This window comes from Mobula hypostoma, chromosome 8 (assembly GCF_963921235.1).
Source record: "Mobula hypostoma chromosome 8, sMobHyp1.1, whole genome shotgun sequence".
Classification (NCBI taxonomy): domain Eukaryota; kingdom Metazoa; phylum Chordata; class Chondrichthyes; order Myliobatiformes; family Myliobatidae; genus Mobula; species Mobula hypostoma.
In genome coordinates this window covers 159,658,624-159,678,434 of record NC_086104.1, presented here as the reverse complement: position 1 = coordinate 159,678,434, position 19,811 = coordinate 159,658,624, and the positions used below count along the sequence as shown (strand labels likewise).

General features: G+C 46.4%; 1 protein-coding gene across 1 annotated transcript in view; it reads left to right on the top strand.

The window, feature by feature from the left end:
• Positions 1 to 19,811, top strand: part of xpo7 (exportin 7) — a 182,787-nt gene that overhangs the window by 25,726 nt on the left and 137,250 nt on the right. Inside the window, exons 2-3 of the mRNA XM_063057234.1 lie at positions 9,161 to 9,307; positions 14,645 to 14,738. Coding sequence (XP_062913304.1) covers positions 9,161 to 9,307; positions 14,645 to 14,738 — 241 coding nt within the window. The remainder of the gene's footprint in view (positions 1 to 9,160; positions 9,308 to 14,644; positions 14,739 to 19,811) is intronic.

Below are 19,811 nucleotides of genomic sequence, written 5' to 3'. Positions count from 1 at the left end.
ACTCAACGCCTTCTATGCCTGCTTTGAAAGGGAGAACACAACGACAGCTGTGAAGATCCCTACTGCACCTGATGACCCTGTGATCTCTGTTTCAGAGGCCGCTTTTAGGCCGTCTTTAAAGAGAGTGAACCCTCATAAGGCGGAAGGTCCCGATGGAGTACCTGGTAGGGTTCTGAAAATCTGTGCCAACCAACTGACAGGTGTATTCAAGGACATTTTCAACCTCTCACTGCTATGGGTGGAAGTTCCCAGTTGCTTCAAAAAGGCAACAATTATACCAGTGCCTAAGAAGAATAATGTGGGCTGTCTTAATGACTATCATCTGATAGCATTCACATCTATAGTGATGAAATGTTTTGAGAGTTTGGTCATGACTAGAGGTCAACGGCAGATGCAATCTCAATGGCTCTTCACTCAGCTTTAGACTACCTGGACAACACAACCACCTATGTCAGGATGTTGTTCATCAACTGTAGCTCAGCATTTAACACCATCATTCCCACAATCCTGATTGAGAAGTTGCAGAACCTGGGCCTCTGTACCTCCCTCTGCAATTAGATCCTCGACTTCCTAACCGGAAGACCACAATATGTGTGGATTCGTGGTAACATCTCCTCCTCGCTGACAATCAACACTGGTGCACCTCGGGGGTGTGTGCTTAGCCCACTGCTCTACTCTCTATATACACATGACTGTGTGGCTAGGCATCGCTCAAATACCGTCTATAAATTATTGCTGATGATGCAACCATTGTTGGTAAAATCACAGATGGTGACGAGAGGGTGTATAGGAGTGAGATATGCCAACTTGTGGAATGGTGTCACAGCAACAACCTGGCACTCAACATCAGTAAGACGAAATAGCTGATTGTGGATTTCAGGAAGGGTAAGTCGAAGGAACACAGACCAATCCTCTGAGAGGTATCAGAAGTGGAGAGAGTGAGCAGTTTCAAGTTCCTGGGTGTCAAGATCGGAGGATCTAACCTGGTCCCAACATATCGATGCAGTTATAAAGAAGGCAAGACAGTGGCTATACTTCATTAGGAGTTTGAAAAGATCTAGCGTGTCAACAAATACACTCAAAAACTTCTATAGTTGTACGGTGGAGAGCATTCTATCAGACTGCATCACTGTCTGGTATGGAGGGGCTACTGCACAGGACCAGAAGAAGCTGCAGAGGGTCATAAATTTATTCTCTCCATCTTGGGTACTAACCTCCAAAGTACCCAGGGCATGCCTTTTTCTCACTGTTACCATCAGGTAGGAGGTACAGAAGCCTGGAGGCACACACTCATTGATTCGGGAACAGCTTCTTCCCCTCTGCCTTTTGATTCCTAAATGGACATTGAACCTTTGAACACTACCTCACTTAATTATATTATTATAGATATATTTATATTCATATTATTTCTGTTTTTGCACAATTTTTAATCTATTCAATATCCATACACTGTAATTGATTTATTATTTACTATTATTATTTTTATTTTGTTTTGTTTTTCTCTATATTATGCTCTGCATTGAACTGCTGCTGCTAAGTTAACAGATTTCACAACACATGCAGATGATAATAAACCTGATTCTGATTCTGGATCCTTGATTTCCACATTAGTAAGTCTGGATTGGCAACAACATCTCATCCACCATCTCCATAAGCTCAGGTGCACCACAAGTCAGTGTGCTTGCCCCCTTCTCTACTCACTTTACGTTTATGACTGTGCGGCTAAGCACAGCTCTAATGCCATTTTCACGTTTGCTGACGACCCCAATGCCATAAGCCATATCAAAAGCGGTAATGAATCAGCATGTAGGAGGGAGATTGAAAGGGAGATCTAGCTGAGTGATGCCACAACAACAACCTCTTTCTCAACGTCAGCAAGACCGAGGAGCTTTATTGCCTTCAGAAGAAGGAAACCAGAGGTCATGAGCCAGTCCTCATTGGAGGATTTGAGGTGGAGAGGGTCAGCAACTTTAAAATTTTCAGTCTTATTATTTTGGACAACCTGTCCTGGGCTCAGCACGTAAGTGTAATTATGAAGAAAGCACCTGTGTGCCTCTACTTCCTTAAGGGTTTTCAGAGATACGGCATGACATCTAAAAATGAAAAACTTCAGTAGATATGTGGTGGAGAGCGTACTGACTGGCTGCATCCTGCATTACAGCCCGGTATGGAAAACAGTGTCCTTGAATAGAAAATCCTACAACAAGTAGTAGATATGGTGGGTAAAGTGGAACACTGTCACAGGAAAGCAGCATTCATTGTCAGGGACCCCACCACACAGGGCGCGCTCTGTACTCCAGGTGCGGCCTCACCAGTACCCTGCACAGTTGCAGCATAATCTTCCTGCTCTTAAATTCAGTCCCTCCAGCAATGAAGGCCAACATCCCATTTGCCTTCTTGATAGCTTGCTGCACCTGCAAACCAACCTTTTGTGATTCATGCACAAGTATTCCCTCTGCACAGCAGCATGCTGCAATTTTTTTTACCATTTAAGTAATAGTTGTGGATGACTTTGCATTTACCAACATTGTATTCCATCTGTCAGACCCTTGCCCACTCACTTATCCTATCTATATCTCTCTTCAGACTCTCTGTATCTTCTGCAAAATTTGCTTTTCCACACAATTTAGTATCTTCAGCAAACTTAGATACATTACACTTGGTCCCCTCTTCCAGATCGTTAATGTATATCGTGAACAGCTGCGGGCCCAGCACCGACCCCTGTGGCAAACCATTCACCACTAATTGCCAACCAGAGTAACACCCATGTGTCCCAACTCTCTGCTCTCTATTAGTTAACCAATCATCAATCCAAGCTAATACATCACTCCCATTTACAGTACACAAGTGTAAATTAGAATAAAATAATGGTTACTCCAGATCATAGCAGCATAAAATGGACAACACAATAAATATACATAGCTTAAGATAGAGTATGTACATAGATTAGTGTTGGCGCGTGGCCAGTTGGTTAAGGTGTTGGTCTAGTGATCTGAAGGTTGCTAGTTTGAGCCTCAGCTGAGGCAGTTTGTTGTGTCCTTGAGCAAGGCACTTAACCACACATTTCTCTGCGACGACATTGGTGCCAAGCTGTATGGGTCCTAATGCCCTTCCCTTGGACAACATCGGTGGCGTGGAGAGGGGAGACTTGCAGCATGGGCAACTGCAGGTCTTCCATACAACCTTGCCCAGGCCTGCGCCCTGGAAACCTTCCAAGGTGCAAATCCATGGTCTCAAGAGGTTAACAGATGCACACACACATTATGTCTATAAAGTGGCACTAGGTAGTACAGCAGTGTCTGTATGTAAGGTGACTACAGCAAATGATAAAGTAGTGGTGGTGCCTAAGGGAATGATTGTGGGAGATTGTGTGTGTCCATTTGATAAAATATTTGGGATTTTTCTTTATTGTATCACCTGAACTCCCAAGTGCAACACTCCCTGAGCATCCTCCAGGGGGAAAAAATCAGTATCACACCGTTGCTTCAGAGTGAATATATGCTCAGGTTTGGATCTTACATCCATAAGATGGTGGCTTGCCTGGCCGCTGCAGTCACTCTGGATCCAATCAAAGATGCATTTGTTCGTCTTGTATAACTTTTTTATGATCACAAGTCACTGCTGGGTGCTAGGAACATATAAGTATGGCAGGACTATCCCATTGTTGAGTTGCTTGATAGCGAGGGATTTGGACTTACTGTGTACCGTTGTGTTGTTGCCTGGACTTGTCCTGTACCGTTGGATGGTGCACAGTGTGAGTGATTGTCTTGGATGATTTTATGGAGTGATTGTCCTGGATATTGGTGATGTAGAATATTGCAAATCCAGTTCCCTGTTACATTGGTGAGACAGACAATGGGAAGCTGTAGTGCCAAGGACTAGGCCAAAACCTGTTCAGCTGACCAGGAGGGGAGATGTCGAGGCAGTGTGGGAGAGCTGGAATCTGGGGGCTGGCTCCTCCTGTTGGTGCTTCTCTCCAGTGCTCACTTGGTGGAAGAATAAACTGGACCAGGACAACTTACCGTCAATTGTACAGTCATGCCACTCAGGGCCTTGAGTTATTTATTTTTGTTTTTTGTGACTGTATGTTTTTCTGAAATTGTAACCATATGTGCTACTTGTGCTATGTGGTATGTGCTGTGTGCCGTTGGTAATGTGTTTTGCAGCGTGGCCCTAGAGGAACGCTATTTTAGTTGGCTGTATGCTTGTATGATTGAATGACACTGTGGCGACCCACTTTCTGGCAGACACGAACCGGCTCACAACAGTGCGTGCAGGCAGAGGGTTGGCCCCAAAAAGGGCGCCAGGCCATCTTCACCAGCAGGGGGAAAATCCCGCGCGCGGAAAGGGTCTGGGAATATGCATTCCCCACAGGGAAGGCTTTAAAGCAGGCCGCGAAGTTTGAATAAATCTCTTTCATCGCAACTCTAACTCACCGACTCCGTGTGGTTATTCTAGCGCTGTGTGTAGCACACCGCTACAGTTGGTGACCCCGACGGCCCAAACGATATTTGGATCAGAGATGACCGACGCCGCATCTGTTCACGCAGTTTCGTTAAAACTGCCAAGCTTCTGGACACTGCGACCCCATTTATGGTTCGAACAAGCAGAAGCTCAATTCCACATTCGGCAGATAACCTCGGAGTCCACTCGCTACTACTACGTGCTGAGCTCCCTCGACCAGGAGACAGCTGCACAAGTTGAGGAGTTTATACAGTCGCCCCCGGAGAACGGCAAATACACAGCATTCAAAGCCCTGCTCATAAGGACTTTCGGACTCTCACGGCGCGAACGAGCACGCTGCTTAATGCACCTGGATGGTTTGGGAGACAGGCTGCCATCAGCATTAATGAACGAGATGCTGGCCCTGACTGAAGGACACAAACCCTGCCTCATGTTTGAGCAGGCGTTCCTAGAGCAACTGCCCGAGGACATATGCCTGCTGCTGTCTGACGCAGATTTCAGCAACCCCCGGGAGGTGGCGGCCGGAGCAGATGTGCTGTGGAATGCCAGGAAAGAGAGAGGGGCGTCCGTCGCACAGATCACCAAACCGCGTGCCCAACGACAGACCAGACCAGGCCTGGCAGCAGAGCCTACAAAACCCGGCGACGGGAGTGAGGAGCCCAACGAACAATGGTGTTTCTACCACCAGCGGTGGGGCACGGAGGCCCACCGCTGCAGACCACCCTGCAAATTCCCGGGAAACGCCAGGGCCAGCCGCTGCTGATGGCTACATCGACTGGCCATCAGGACAGCCTCCTGTATGTCTGGGACAAGCAGTCGGGACGCCGTTTTTTGGTTGACACCGGAGCGGAGATCAGCGTCTTACCTCCAACGAGTTATGATACCCGCAACAGAGAACCGGGACCCACCCTGAGGGCCGCAAATGGCAGCACAATACGAACCTACGGCACCCGCACGGTGCGACTACAGTTCAGCTCCAGCCGGTTCACGTGGGACTTCACACTGGCCGCCATGGCCCAACCACTCCTGGGGGCGGATTTTCTACGAGCCCACAGCCTGCTGGTCGACCTGCAAGGGAAGCGATTAGTCCACGCCAAGACTTTTCAAATGTTCTCCCTGGGTGAAGCACAGTTGCCAGCCCCACACCTGGACTCCATCACGCTGTCCGACGACGAATTCACCAGGGTCCTGGTGGATTTCCCATCAGTACTGACACCGCAGTTCACGGCAGCCATGCCCAGACACGGAGTACAGCACCACATCCCTACCCAGGGACCACCCCTCCACGCCTGTGCTCGAAGGCTTCCTCTGGACAAGCTCCGACTGGCGAAGGAGGAGTTCAAGAAGATGGAGGAATTGGGGATCATACGACGGTCCGACAGCCCATGGGCCTCCCCCCTTCACATGGTGCCCAAGGCAATGGGGGGGCTGGAGACCATGCGGTGACTACCGCAGACTTAACGAGGCTACAACGCCAGACCGCTACCCTGTGCCGCACATTCAAGACTTCGCAGCAAACCTACACGGCGCAAGGATCTTTTCCAAGGTAGACCTCGTCCGAGGATACCATCAAATCCCAGTACATCTGGACGACATCCCCAAAACAGCACTCATCACCCCGTTCGGACTTTTTGAATTCCTCTGAATGCCGTTTGGTCTAAAGAATGCTGCACAGACTTTCCAGCGGCTAATGGACGCGGTGGGACGTGACATGGACTTTGTATTCATCTATTTGGATGACATCCTCATAGCAAGCAGTAGTCGGCAGGAGCATCTGTCCCACCTCCGCCAGCTCTACTCCCGCCTGAGCGAGTTCGGCCTTACAATCAACCCAGCCAAATGCCAGTTCAGACTCGACACCATCGACTTCATGGGCCACAGGATTACTAAAGACGGGGCAACCCCGCTGCCCGCCAAGGTAGACGCGGTCCGCAACTTCCCCCGACCCAACACAATCAAAGGCCTGCAGGAATTCGTGGGTATGGTGAATTTCTACCACCGTTTCCTCCCCTCAGCAGCCCGAACCATGCGCCCCCTGTTCACTCTAATGTCGGGTAAGGGCAAGGACATTACCTGGGACGAAGAGGCTGCAACCGCTTTCGTTAAAACCAAAGAAGCCTTGGCAAACGCCGCGATGCTAGTGCACCCCAGAACAACGTTCCTACTGCCGTCACGGTGGACGCATCCAACACAGCAGTCGGTGGAGTGCTGGAACAACTCATCGAGGGTCGCTGGCAACCCCTGGCGTTCTTCAGCAAACACCTACGACCACCCGAACTCAAATACAGTGCTTTCGACCGGGAGCTATTGGCACTATACCTGGCAATCCGACATTTCAGGTACTACTTAGAAGGTAGGCGCTTCACCGCGTTCACCGACCACAAACCGCTTACCTTTGCGTTCATGAAGGTGTCCGACCCCTGGTCGTCCCGCCAGCAGTGACATCTGTCCTACATCTCCGAGTACACAACAGACATCCGGCATGTCTCTGGAAAGAACAACGTCGTGGCGGACGCACTATCCAGACCTACCATACAGGCTCTGTCCCAGGGGGTGGACTATGCAGCGCTGGCAGAGGCACAGCAGGCAGACGCTGAGATCCCCAGTTACAGGACTGCAGTCTCCGGTTTGCAGCTCCAAGACCTCCCCGTAGGCCCAGGTGAGAGGACCCTACTATGTGATGTAGCTACCAGCCAACCCTGCCCCGTCGTCCCAGCAGCCTGGCGGCGGCAAGTTTTCGAGTCCATTCACAACTTAGCGCACCCCTCCATCAGGACAACCGTCCGGCTGGTCGCCAACAGGTTCGTGTGGCATGGACTGCGTAAACAGGTCAGTGAATGGGCCAAAACGTGCATGCAGTGCCAAACGGCCAAGGTGCAGCGGCATACCAAGGCTCCGCCACAGTAGTTCGAACCCACCCGCCGGAGGTTCAACCACATCCATGTGGATATCGTGGGGCCCCTGCCAGTGTCACAAGGAGTGCGGTACCTCCTAACTATGATAGACCGGTTCACCAGATGGCCAAAGGCAGTCCCACTCACCGACACCACCTCCGAATCCTGCGCCCGAGCACTGATCGCAACCTGGGTAGCCCGCTTTGGGATACCGGCCCACATTACCTCCGACAGGGGCGCCCAGTTCACCTCCAGCCTGTGGTCGGCTATGGCCAACCTTTTAGGATCGCAGCTACACCACACAACTGCCTACCACCCACAGTTGAACGGACTAGTGGAGCGCTTCCACCGTCACCTGAAATCGGCTCTCATGGCCCGCCTGGAGGGGGCCTAACTGGGTGGACGAGCTTCCCTGGGTCCTGCTCGGAATCCGCACGGCGCCCAAAGAGGATCTGCACACCTCATCGGCCGAGTTGGTGTACGGCGCACCCCTGGTAGTCCCAGGAGAGTTCATACCAGCCCCAAGGGGGCAAGGGGAAGAACCCACAGCAGTCCTGGATAGACTACGGGAGAGGCTCGGTAACCTGGCCCCCATCCCCACTTCACAGCACGGACAGAGCCCGACCTGCGTACCCAAAGACCTGCAGAACTGTAAGTTTCTTTTTGTACGACGGGGCGGACACCGGACACCGCTACAGCGGCCCTACGAGGGGCCATTAAAGGTGATCAGGAACAACAGGTCCACGTTCGTGCTGGACATTGGGGAGAGGGAGGAGGTTTTCACGGTGGACCGACTCAAACCGGCCCATGTGGACTTGGCGCAGCCGGTCCAGGCTCAGGCACCGCGGCGCAGGGGCAGACCTCCCAAACAGAGGCCGATCCAGACTGTGGACATTGGGGGAGGTATCGCCGGTTCGGGGGGGGTGGGGTTATGTGGCGACCCACTTTCTGGCACACACGAACCGGCTCACAACAGTGCGTGCAGGCAGAGGGCCGGCCCCAAAAAGGGCGCCAGGCCATCTTCACCAGCAGGGGGAAAATCCCGCACACGGAAGGGGTTTGGGAATATGCATTGCCCACAGCAATCCCGCCCCAGGGAGGGCGGGAACGGGAAGGCTTTAAAGCAGGCCGCGAAGTTTGAATAGATCTCTTTCATCGCAACTCTAACTCACCGACTCCGTGTGGTTATTCTAGCGCTGTGTGTAGCACACCGCTACAACACTTAAATTTGAATCTTGCAGATATCCTGGCATACAGTGTCAAGGGTATTTTCTCAGCCTTGTTTCATACAGCGCAACATATTTCACTGCATGTTTTGATGTTATAAATAAATGAATCTGAATTGAAATCTGTTTCTTGGCCTCAAGTTCCTGGGGCAGAAAGTTAGCATTGACTAAGCTTGGGGCTGGTTTTTTACAGATGGATCCAAGGAAGAAGGATGATAAAGGTGACGAGTATTTGGACACAGTCCCAGTGATGATATAGCTCAGATGTTGAAGTGTGCCCATAATTCATTATTACTAGAGATAGAATCATCGTGGCACTAACAGATTCTCCTTTTTTTTTTCATAATTTGGTTTGTATCAGCAGAGACACTTGGTGCTGGCACAGAAAATACCAGATCTGTTTGCTTTATGTCCAGCAATTCTATAGAGCAAGGGGTTCCCAACATAGGACCCCTTGTTTAATGGTATAAAAAAGTTTGTGAACCTCTGCTATGGACCCCTCACTGACTTGATATTAATGTGCTCTTGCTTGCAGTTTACATTGTTCTTTAATAACCAACATGTTTTTTGTTTCAGAGCTTAGCCCAGCTAGAGATACTGTGTAAACAACTCTATGAAACCACTGACACGTCCACCCGATTACAGGCAGAAAAGGCCCTGGTTGAATTCACCAATAGCCCAGACTGCCTGAGCAAATGCCAACTGCTCCTGGAGAGAGGAAGTGTAAGTATCATCAACTGCTGAGTACTTATTCGAGTAGTTTGTGGACAGTTTAAAAGGTATGCATAAAATTACTTAAGCTTGGATCATGAAATCACCTTTGTTTATTTGTGACTATCTTAATCATGGGCACCTTCCTCCTTCCTACCCTCTTCCCTCCCGTCCCTCCTCTTCAGCTCCACCTCCACCTCTCCCTCCAGACAGACACATGCACACACCTTACTGATGGGAAATAAAATCTTCATTCTTTAATCACCCTTCTTGCTTGATTTGGGTGCTTTCCAAGTAACACACTTGCCCTGTCACCTTGCATTCCAGTTAGGGTCCTAATAATGCAATTGACGGGAACAAATTCATCAATGGCTCTCGAGAATTTTTATACAACATGTAGGTTCCTACAGACTTCGTATGTGTGAATATAAATGTAAAAGAAAATTAGACATTAATGTTAGGATAGCATTAGAGTTCATTGTGTATTTTTTCATTGTGTATTGATGAAAGATTGTAACAGTGTTTTGATTTGCTAAATTGTAGGTAATTGCAAATTACTACCCATTTGCTTGTTGATCATTTGGATTTAAAATATAATTCAGTGCATTTTTGCTTTGTCTATGGTTTGATTCAGTTTAACTTCCTCTGTGAATCACAGAATTCACCTGGCATGATGGTTAACATTTGTGAGGTTCCAGCTTGTTTTCCATTTTCTTAAATGATGTTGGTTACTGCCATATCTGTTCAGCGGTCCCGAAAATAGCTATGTCTATCTCACTGAAGTAAATCTCCCTATCTAAGAGCTGTATGCACATTAATTTTCTCTGGTGCTTCTTCTCAAGTCATAAAAGAATCTTTCTTTTGATTAATACTACTCATTCAATACGGGAGTACTTTTTGTTACTTTAGTAAAGATGTCAAATAAACTTCTGAGGAAACATCATTCGCCTGAGCATTAACTAACTCTCCACAGATGCAGCCTGCCCTGCTGTGGTTCTCCATCATTTTCTGTATTTGTTGTAGATTCTCAGCATTTTCAGGGTTTTGACTCAACACCCCTCTCTGTAACTGGGACTTCTTGATGAAAGACCCCAGTCAGTCGGAGTTGGCAGCACTATCTCAAGCTGCATCAAACTCCAGTAGTGGTGCTCCCCAGGGCTGTATGCTCAGCCTGCTACTGACTCACCTGCACTGCCAGATCCAACTCAAACCGCATCAAATTTGCTAATGATACAACAGTGTTTGGCCCCACTGGCACCAATGATGGGTTGGTGTACAGAGAGTAAGTAGAGAGGCTTTCCATATGGTGTGAGAACAACAACCTGAGTCTCAATGTGGACAAGACAAAAGAGGTGATTGTGGACTTCAGGAAGACACAGGTTGACCGCACTCCATTGCACATTAACAGCTCTACCATGGAGAGACAGTGAAGAGCACCAAGTTCCTTGGTGTTCACGTAACAGTATCTAACCTGGACCTACAACATCTCATTAATCAAGAAGGTACAGCAGTGTCTACACTTTCTGACGATATTGAAGTGTGCAAGGCTCCCTGGTCCCCATTCTAACAACTTTCTACAGGAGCACCATCGAAATAGTCCTTTCTGGCTGCATCATTATATGGTACAGAAGCTGCAAGGCATTGTACCACAAGACCCTACAGAGAATATTAAAAAATGCCAAGAGGATCGGCGGGGTCTCCCTCTCCACTGTTTGTGACATTTACCGCGAGTGTTGTATGAGAACCATCCAAAGCATTGTTGAAGATCCCTACCACCTATCCCACAATCTCTTAGACCCACTACTGTCAGGGAGGAGCTACATGAGTATCAGGAATTAGACTATCAGACTGGATAGCAGCTTCTTCGCTCAGGCTTTGAGTCTAATGAATACCTTTCCACCACTGTGGTCTCGTCAGTAGAACAGTGAACTGTTTTTCCTTTGCTGTGCACTCCATTCAGTTTAAATACTACTTTGTGAACTTATTTGTTGTGTGTGTGTGTGTGTGTGTGTGTGTGCCTCCATGCAGAATATGAACCATCTTCAGCTACTTCTGTGGGCAAGCCAATTCTGGATCCACAAAGCAAGGTCTCCTTGGATCCCATGCCTCCTTATTTTCTGAATGAGCCTTGCATGGGGAACCTTATCAAATGCCTCACTGAAATCTATATACCCTATGTCCACTGCTGCACCTTCATCAGTGTGTTTTGTTACATCCTCAAAGAATTCAATCAGGCTCGTAAGGCATGACCTGCCCTTGACAAAGCCTTGCTGACTATCCCTAATCAGATTATGTCTCCAAATGCTCATAAATCCTACCTCTCAGGGTCTTCTTCAACAACTTGCCCACACTGAAGTCAGACTCACTGGTCTATAATTTCCAGGGTTATCTCTATTCCCTTTCTTGAACAAGGGTAAAACATTTGCAATCCTCCAATCCTGTCCCTATTGATGATGTGAAGATCATCACCAGAGGCTCAGCAATCTCCTCCCTCACTTCCCACAGTAGCCTGGGATATATCTCATCTGGTGCTGGCGACTTATCTAACTTAATGTTTTTCAAAAGCTCCAGTACATCCTCTTTCTTAATGTCTATATGCTCAAGCGCTTTAGTGTGCTGTAAGTCATCCTCACAATTGTCTTCCCTGGTGAATACTAAAGCAAGGTATTCATCAAGTACCTCCGCTACCTCCTCCGACTCCTTGTACATGCTTCCATTATCGCACCTGATTGGTCCTATTCTCATGAGGCTCATCCTCTTGCTCTTCACATACCTGTAGAATGCCTTGGTGTTTTCCTTAATCCTGCTCGCCAAGTCTTCTCCTGGCCCCTTCTAGCTCTTCTAATTTCATTCTTGAGCTCCTTCCTGGCACTCTTGTAATTTTCTTGAGCTCCTACTGTGCTTAGTTACTTGAACCTTTTGTAAGCTTTTCTTTTCTTCTTAACTTGATTTTCTACATCCTTTGTACACCATGGTTCTTTTACCCTATCAACATTTCCCTGCCTCAATAGAACATACCTATGCAGAACTCCATGCAAATGTTCCCTGAACATTTGTCACATTTCTGCCATGCATTTCCTTGAGAACATCTGCTCTCAATTTATGCTCCCAAGTTCCTGTTTAATAGCATCATATTTCCCCCCTACTTCAACTAATGTTTTCCCAAATGTTCTGCTCCTATCCCTCTCCAGCACTATGGTAAAAGAGATGGAGTTGTGATCACTAGCTCCAAAATGCTCTCCCACCGAGAGATCTGACACCTGATCAGATTCATTTCCCAATACCAGATCAAGTACAGCTTGACCTAAGGAGATGCCATTCAGTATTAGGAAAGTTAAAATCTCCCATTACAACAACCCTGTTATTATTGCACCATTCCAGAATATGCCTCCCTATCTGCTGCTCAATGTCTCTGTTACTATTAGGAGGTTTGTATATAAAAAAAAAGCCAGTAGAGTTATTGCCCCTTTCCTGTTTCTGACTTTTTTGACTCAGTAGTGAGTGCGTGGAATGCACTGCCAGCGACAGTGGTAGAGGCAGATGGAATAGGGTCTTTTAAGAGGCTCTTAAATAGGTACATGGAGTTTATAAAAATACAGGGCTATGCGGTAGGGAACTTCTAGGCAGTTTCTAGAGAGTTTACATGGTTGGCACAACATTGTGGGCCGAAGGGCCTGTAATGTACTGTAGATTTCTATTTTCATACTGACTCGGTAGACAATCCCTCTATGACTTCCTCCTTTTCTGCAGCCACGACACTATCCTTGATAGCCATGCCATACCCCTACCTCTTTTGCTGCCCTCCCTGTCCTTTTTGAAACATCTGAAGCCTGACACACTCAGCAGCCATTCCTGCCACTGAGACATCCAAGTCTCTGAAATGACCACAGCATCATCGTTCCACATATTGATCCATGTTCTAAGTTCATCCACATTGTTTATGATACTCCTTGTACTCAGATAAACACATCTCAAGCCATCAGGCAGAGTGCATCTTTGCCCTATCCTCTACCTATCCTTCCTCACAAACTCCCTACAAGCTATCTCTATTTTTGCGCCAACCACCCTGTCTACTGCCTCTTCAATTTGGTTCCCACCCCCCTGCAAATCTAGTTTAAACCCTCCCCAACACCATTAGCAAACCTTCCTCTGATATTAGTTCCCCTGCACTTCAAGTGCAACCTGTCTTTTTTGTCACACCTGCACCTGAAGAGGTCCCAATGATCCAGAAATCTGAATCTCTGCCCCCTGCTCCAATCCTTCAGCCACGCATTTATCTGCCACCTCATTTTATTCCTTTACTCACTGTCGGGTGGCACAGGCAGCAATCCCGAGATTACTACCCTTGAGGTCCTGCTTCTCAGCTTCCTTTCTAACTCCCTGTATTCTGCTTTCAAGTTCTACCTATGTCGTTGGAACCAAAATGTGCTTGACCTCTGGCTGCTCACCCTCCCATTTCAGGATATTGTGGATCCCATTCAGAAACATCACGAACCCTGGCACCTGGGAGGCAAACTATCACCCTTGTTTCTTTTTCACGCCCACAGTATCGCCTATCTGTCCCCCTAACTATAGAGTCTCCTATTACTGCTGCCATCCTTTTCTGTTCCCTACCCTTCTGAGCCACAGGGCTAGACAGTGCCAGAGGCACGGCCACTGTTGCTTCCCCTAGGTAGGTCATTTCTCCCCCCCACCCCCAACAGTTCTCAAAATGGAGTAGTTATTGTTATGGGGGGATGGCTGTAGGGGTGCTCTCCACTACATGACGCTCTCCTCTCTGTCTTCTGTGGCCCTCGTGTGACTACTTGCCTGTAGCTCCTGTTGATCACCTCCTCACTTTCCTGAACAAGCTGAAGGTCATCAAGCTGCAGTTCCAGTTTCCTAACTCAGTCTCTAAAGAGCTGTAGCTCGATGCACCTGGTGCACATGTGGCCATCCGGGAGGCTGGAAGTCTCCCAGATATCCCATATCTGACACCCAGAGCAGAAAACTGGCCATGCAGTCATACCCACTATTCTTAAGTTAGAAGAAAAAAGAGATATGAAAGTAACTTGCCTCTTTACCTTGTCGAAGCCCCAATGAGCCAAAGCCCTTCTACTTTGATTCACGCTACTCCGACCGCTCCGCCAGGCAGTGTCTCCCTTTTCTCCTTGAACAGAAATGTGCCTTTAATTCATCTTGCGCTGTTAGGAACTATAACCTGGACCTCACCAAAATTGCAGTTTCTTCAAATTTAAGTTAAGTATTTTATAAAAAATAGCAATATTCCTACATTACCAGTTCATTTGACAGTAATGTAAGTCTAAGAAATAGCTTGTTTTCTAAAATCTTCCTCTTATTGTTCTCCAGTCATCATATTCACAGTTGCTGGCGGCAACCTGCCTTACAAAGCTCGTCTCACGAACAAACAACCCTTTGCCTTTAGAACAACGTACTGACATACGTAAGTATAGAACATATTTTTTTTTCTATGCTCTTCTTAAGAGGCACAAACTCTGAAATCTAATCAATCTTTTCCACATGAAATGGGGTTGAGATGATAATGGTACATCTCTACCAAAGGAGGTGTAAGGCACGCCTTCCCTTTACTAGCCTGCAAGTCACCCTTGGGCAAGGTGTAGCAACAGTTTGGCCTCAGGGCACGTGAAGCTATGGGAACAAGTGGTGGATGGTCGCATGAACAGCTGGTGCATCTCACAAGACCTAGTTTTGTGACCACTGACACCCAGCAGACAATCTCTGAAGTGTATTGATAATGGCTGGGGTAACCTGTCTTGTAAAGACACTGCTCAGAAGAAGCCAATAGCAAACCGCTTCTGAAGAAAAATTTGCCAAGAACAATCATACTCATGGAAAGACATGGCACATAACCCTTACATTGCACCTGAACTCATCATTTCACGTGTAAAATTTCACCCTCCACATTGTTCACATTAAAGTACTCCCTTTAATATTGTGGAAGTTGAAATCCCTACTATCATAATCCTAGTCTACATATCTTTCCTGTTGACTGCGAGGAGTACTATACCACTCCTGCCCCACCCCATAGAGCCTTACAGGATATACTGCAATGGGTACCACATAGTGGGTACATTAATCAATTTTGCAGTACAACCTCCTCCTTTTACATAATCATGTGTTGATCAGTGTTCTGAGTACATTCTCCTGCAGTGTAATAACATAGAATATTACAGTACAGTAAAGGCCCATCAGCCCATGATGTTATACTGACCTTTTAACCTACTCTAAGGTCAATCGAACATTTCCATCCTATATAGCCCTCTACCTTTCTTTCATCTATGTGCTTATCTAAGAGTTTCTTAGATGTTCCTAATATCTCTGCCTCCACCACGACACATAGGGTGTTCCACACGCCCGTCACCTCCTGCGTATTTAAAAAAAAACTTGCCTCTGATAACCTCTTCAAGCACCTTAAAATATGCTCCCTCATATCAGCTCTTTCCGCCCTGGGAAAAAGTCTGTGACTGTCCACTTGATTTATACCACTTGTCATTTAGTACACCTCTACCAAGTCACCTTTCAGCTCCCTTCACTCTAAAGTGATAAGCCCTAGCTCACTCATCCTAACCTCATAAGACATGCTCTTAATCCAGGCAGCATTCTGGTAAATCCCCTCTGTATTGTCTCAACACAAAACTAAGCACAATATTTCAAGTGTGATCTAACCTGAATCTTAAGAGTTGCAACGCTACCTGACAGCTCTTGAACTGAATCCCCTGACTAATGAAGGCCAGCAGACCATTTGCCTTCTTAACAGTGGCCACTTCCCTCATAGTTTGGGTACTATTTTTGCTTTCTCTCTCCAGAGACAATGCAATAATCCAGATTGGGTTTCCAATGCAAAGCTCAGGAACGACTTCTAACTCACTGTTCAGATGAGGCATTAAATTTAAGCTCCACATGCTTTCTTTTGTTTTTTCTAGTACCAACCCAACCCTTATAATTTGTTTATATTGTTGGCATTTAATTCTGTCCATATTATTTCCCACATTTCAATAGCAATCATACCCACAGTGGGGAATATAAAGTGCTTTCGGGCATCCTCGGGATGGGGCAGGCTCCCCAAATAATTTAATCCTGATGGAGGCTCTCAGCCCAAAGCATCAACTGTTTATTCATTTCCATAGATGCTTCGTGACTTGCTGAGTTCCTCCAGCATTTTGTGTGAGTTGGGTGGCGAGATGGAGATAGATCTCTGCTAAAGGAGGTGTAAGGTGCTTCATCCCTCTGCTAGCATGCAGGTCACCCTTGAGCAAGGTATAGCATCTGCTTAGCCTTCTCCCCCGATCAGGATCATGTGAAGCCATGGGAGCAGGTGGTGGATGGTCATACGAGCAGCTGGTGCATATTACAAGTCCTGATTATGTGACCACTGACACCAGGCAGACAACCTCTGAAGAGTAACGGTTGGGGTCACTCGTCTTGTAAAGACACTTCCCAGAAGAAGGCAATGGCAAACCACTCCTGTAGAAAAATTTTCCAAGAATAATCATGGTCATAAGACATGGGACATAATGATAATGACGACTTTAATCAATTAAGTTTGTACTTGTAAATTAATACTAAATGCTGGAAGCACTTAGCAGCATAGTAGGGAGCAAAACAGTCAATATTTCAGACCAGGGATCCTTTATCAGAAAAGTGAGAGGGAGGGGTGGGGAGGGCAGATGCAGTGTCTGTAGTAGGTTGTAGATAAGGCAGTAATTCACTTGCATTTCCAATTTAGTGCGTTATTTTTAGTGTTCGCTGTCTTTTCTACTTCGGAGAAACAAAATATACGAACCCCATTTCCAGAAAAGTTGGGATATTTTCCAAAATGCAATAAAAGCAAAAATCTGTGACATGTTAATTCACGTGAACCTTTATTTAACTGACAAAAGTACAAAGAAAAGATTTTCAGTAGTTTTAGTTACCAACTTAATTGTATTTTGTAAACACACAAATTTAGAATTTGATGGCTGTAACACTCAACAAAAGTTGGGACAGAGGCATGTTTACCATTGTGTTACATCACCTTTCCTTTTAATAACACTTTTTAATCGTTTTGGAACTGAGGAGACTAATTTTGTAGTAGATTTGCAATTGGAAATTTTGTCCATTCTTGCTTGATATAAGACTTCAGCTGCTCAACAGTCCGTGGCCTCTGTTGTCTGATTCTCCTCTTCATGATGCGCCATACATTTTCAATAGGAGATAGATCTGGACTGGCAGCAGGCCAGTCAAGCACATGCACTCTGTGTCTACAAAGCCACGCTGTTGTAACCCGTGCAGAATGTGGTCTGGCATTGTCCTGCTGAAATAAGCATGGACGTCCCGGGAAGAGACGTCGCCTTGATGGCAACATATGTCCCTCTAAAATCCTAATATACGCCTCAGAGCCAATGGTACCTTCACATACATGCAGCTCACCCATGCCGTGGGCACTGATGCACCCCCATACCATCACAGATGCTGGCTTTTGCACCTTTCGCTGATAATCAATCTGGATGGTTGTTTTCATCTTTGGCACGGAAAACTCAACGCCTGTTTTTTCCAAAAACTAGTTGAAATATGGTCTCATCTGACCACAGCACACAGTTCCACAGTCTTTCGGTCCATCTGAGATGAGCTCGGGCCCAGAGAACTCGCCGGCGTTTCTGCGTAGAGTTGATGTATGGCTTCCTCCTTGCGTAATACAGTTTCAAGTTGCATTTCTGGATGCAGCGACGGACTGTGTTGAGTGACAATGGTTTTCTGAAGTACTCCCGTGCCCAGGTGGCTATAATTGTCACAGAAGCATGACGGTTTCTTAGGCAGTGCCGCCTGAGGGCTCGAAGATCACGCGCATTCAACAGTGGTTTCCGACCTTGCCCTTTACGCACTGAGATGTCTCTGAATTTTCTGAATCTTTTCTCAATATTATGTACTGTAGATGTTGAAAGACCTAAATTCTCTGCAATCTTGTGTTGAGAAATGTTCCTTTTGAACTGACTAACAATTCTCTCACGAATTTTGGCACAAAGGGGTGAGCTACGACCCATCCTTGCTTGCAAAGGCTGAGCCTTTGATGGACGCTACTTTTATACCCAGTCATGATACCTCACCTGCTACCAATTAGCCTGCTTAATGTGGAGTCTTCCAAACCGGTGTTACTTGAATATTCTGTGCACTTCTCAATCTTATTTTAACTCTGTCCCAACTTTTGTTGAGTGTGTTGCAGCCATCAAATTCTAAATTTGTGTATGTTTACAAAATACAATTAAGTTGGTCAGTAAAACTATTGAAAATCTTTTCTTTGTAATTTTGTCAGTTAAATAAAGGTTCATGTGAATTAACATATCACAGATTTTTGTTTTTATTGCATTTTGGAAAATATCCCAACTTTTCTGGAAATGGGGTTTGTAGATTGCAGAGTGCAAGCTCACAGAGGGGGAGCAGTGAGAGAGAGTCTTAGTGAACTCACTTGGTGGGACCCTTTCTTACAAGGAGAGAGTCTCACAACCGGGAGTTCAGTGCTAACCTCTCATTAACCATCTGAACCTGCCGTAACGTGAGAATTCTGAACAATACAGCATTGGAGAGGCCCATCTACCCAAAGCGATTGGTTTTAAGGCACCAGTAACCCACCTTTGCCCCTTCTCCTGTCAGCAGAAACAGTTCTGTCGGGCTTAGTAGGTAAGCCACACATGAAAGTCAGGAACTGGACTTTTATCGGAGACTATTTGAGGTGCACGCTATTGGGAGCGCTTAATAGGTAGTGGGAGCTTGTCCCCATTACCAGCCCGGCTATAACAATCTTAAGGATCCAGCCAACCAACTTTACTCTATTTTATATGGGCAAACCAGTTCAGAATCCCAGATTTGCAATTTGCCCTACAGGAAAATGCCATCTGTCTCGTAATGTTGTGCTGAAATAATTAACTTAAAAATTAAATGTCTTACTAAACTAATCCCTTCTGCATGTGCAATGTCTGTGCCCCTTCATTCTTTGCACATTCATGTGCTGATCTAAGAGGTTCTTGATGTTTCTATCACACTTGCCTCCATCACTACCCCTGGCATTCCAGGCACACTTCATTCTCTCTTTTTTTTAAAAGGATAATTCACCCTACGCATCTCATTTCATCTTAGCTCCTCTCACCTTAAATACCTCCTCATAATCTTATAAACTTCTATTAGATCTCCTTGAGCTTCTGAGAAAACAATCTGTAAGTTTGTTAACCTCTCCCAATAGCACATGCCCTCTAATCCAGAGAGCATCCTGGTAAACCTCTTCTGCACTCTTTGCAAAGCCTCCACATCCTTCCTGTGCTTCAGACTATCTGAGCAATGGGATCAAACATGCACAAAACAACACACCCTAACTCCTTCACCATCATTTTGGGAGATTTTACCAGGCCAGTCTGTAAAAATCACTAAGCAATTACCCTCAACAGATTGCTTGCAGTGCTAGAGGAAATAACATACTGGACCATTGTTACACCACCATCAAGAATGCCTACCGTGTTATGTCTTG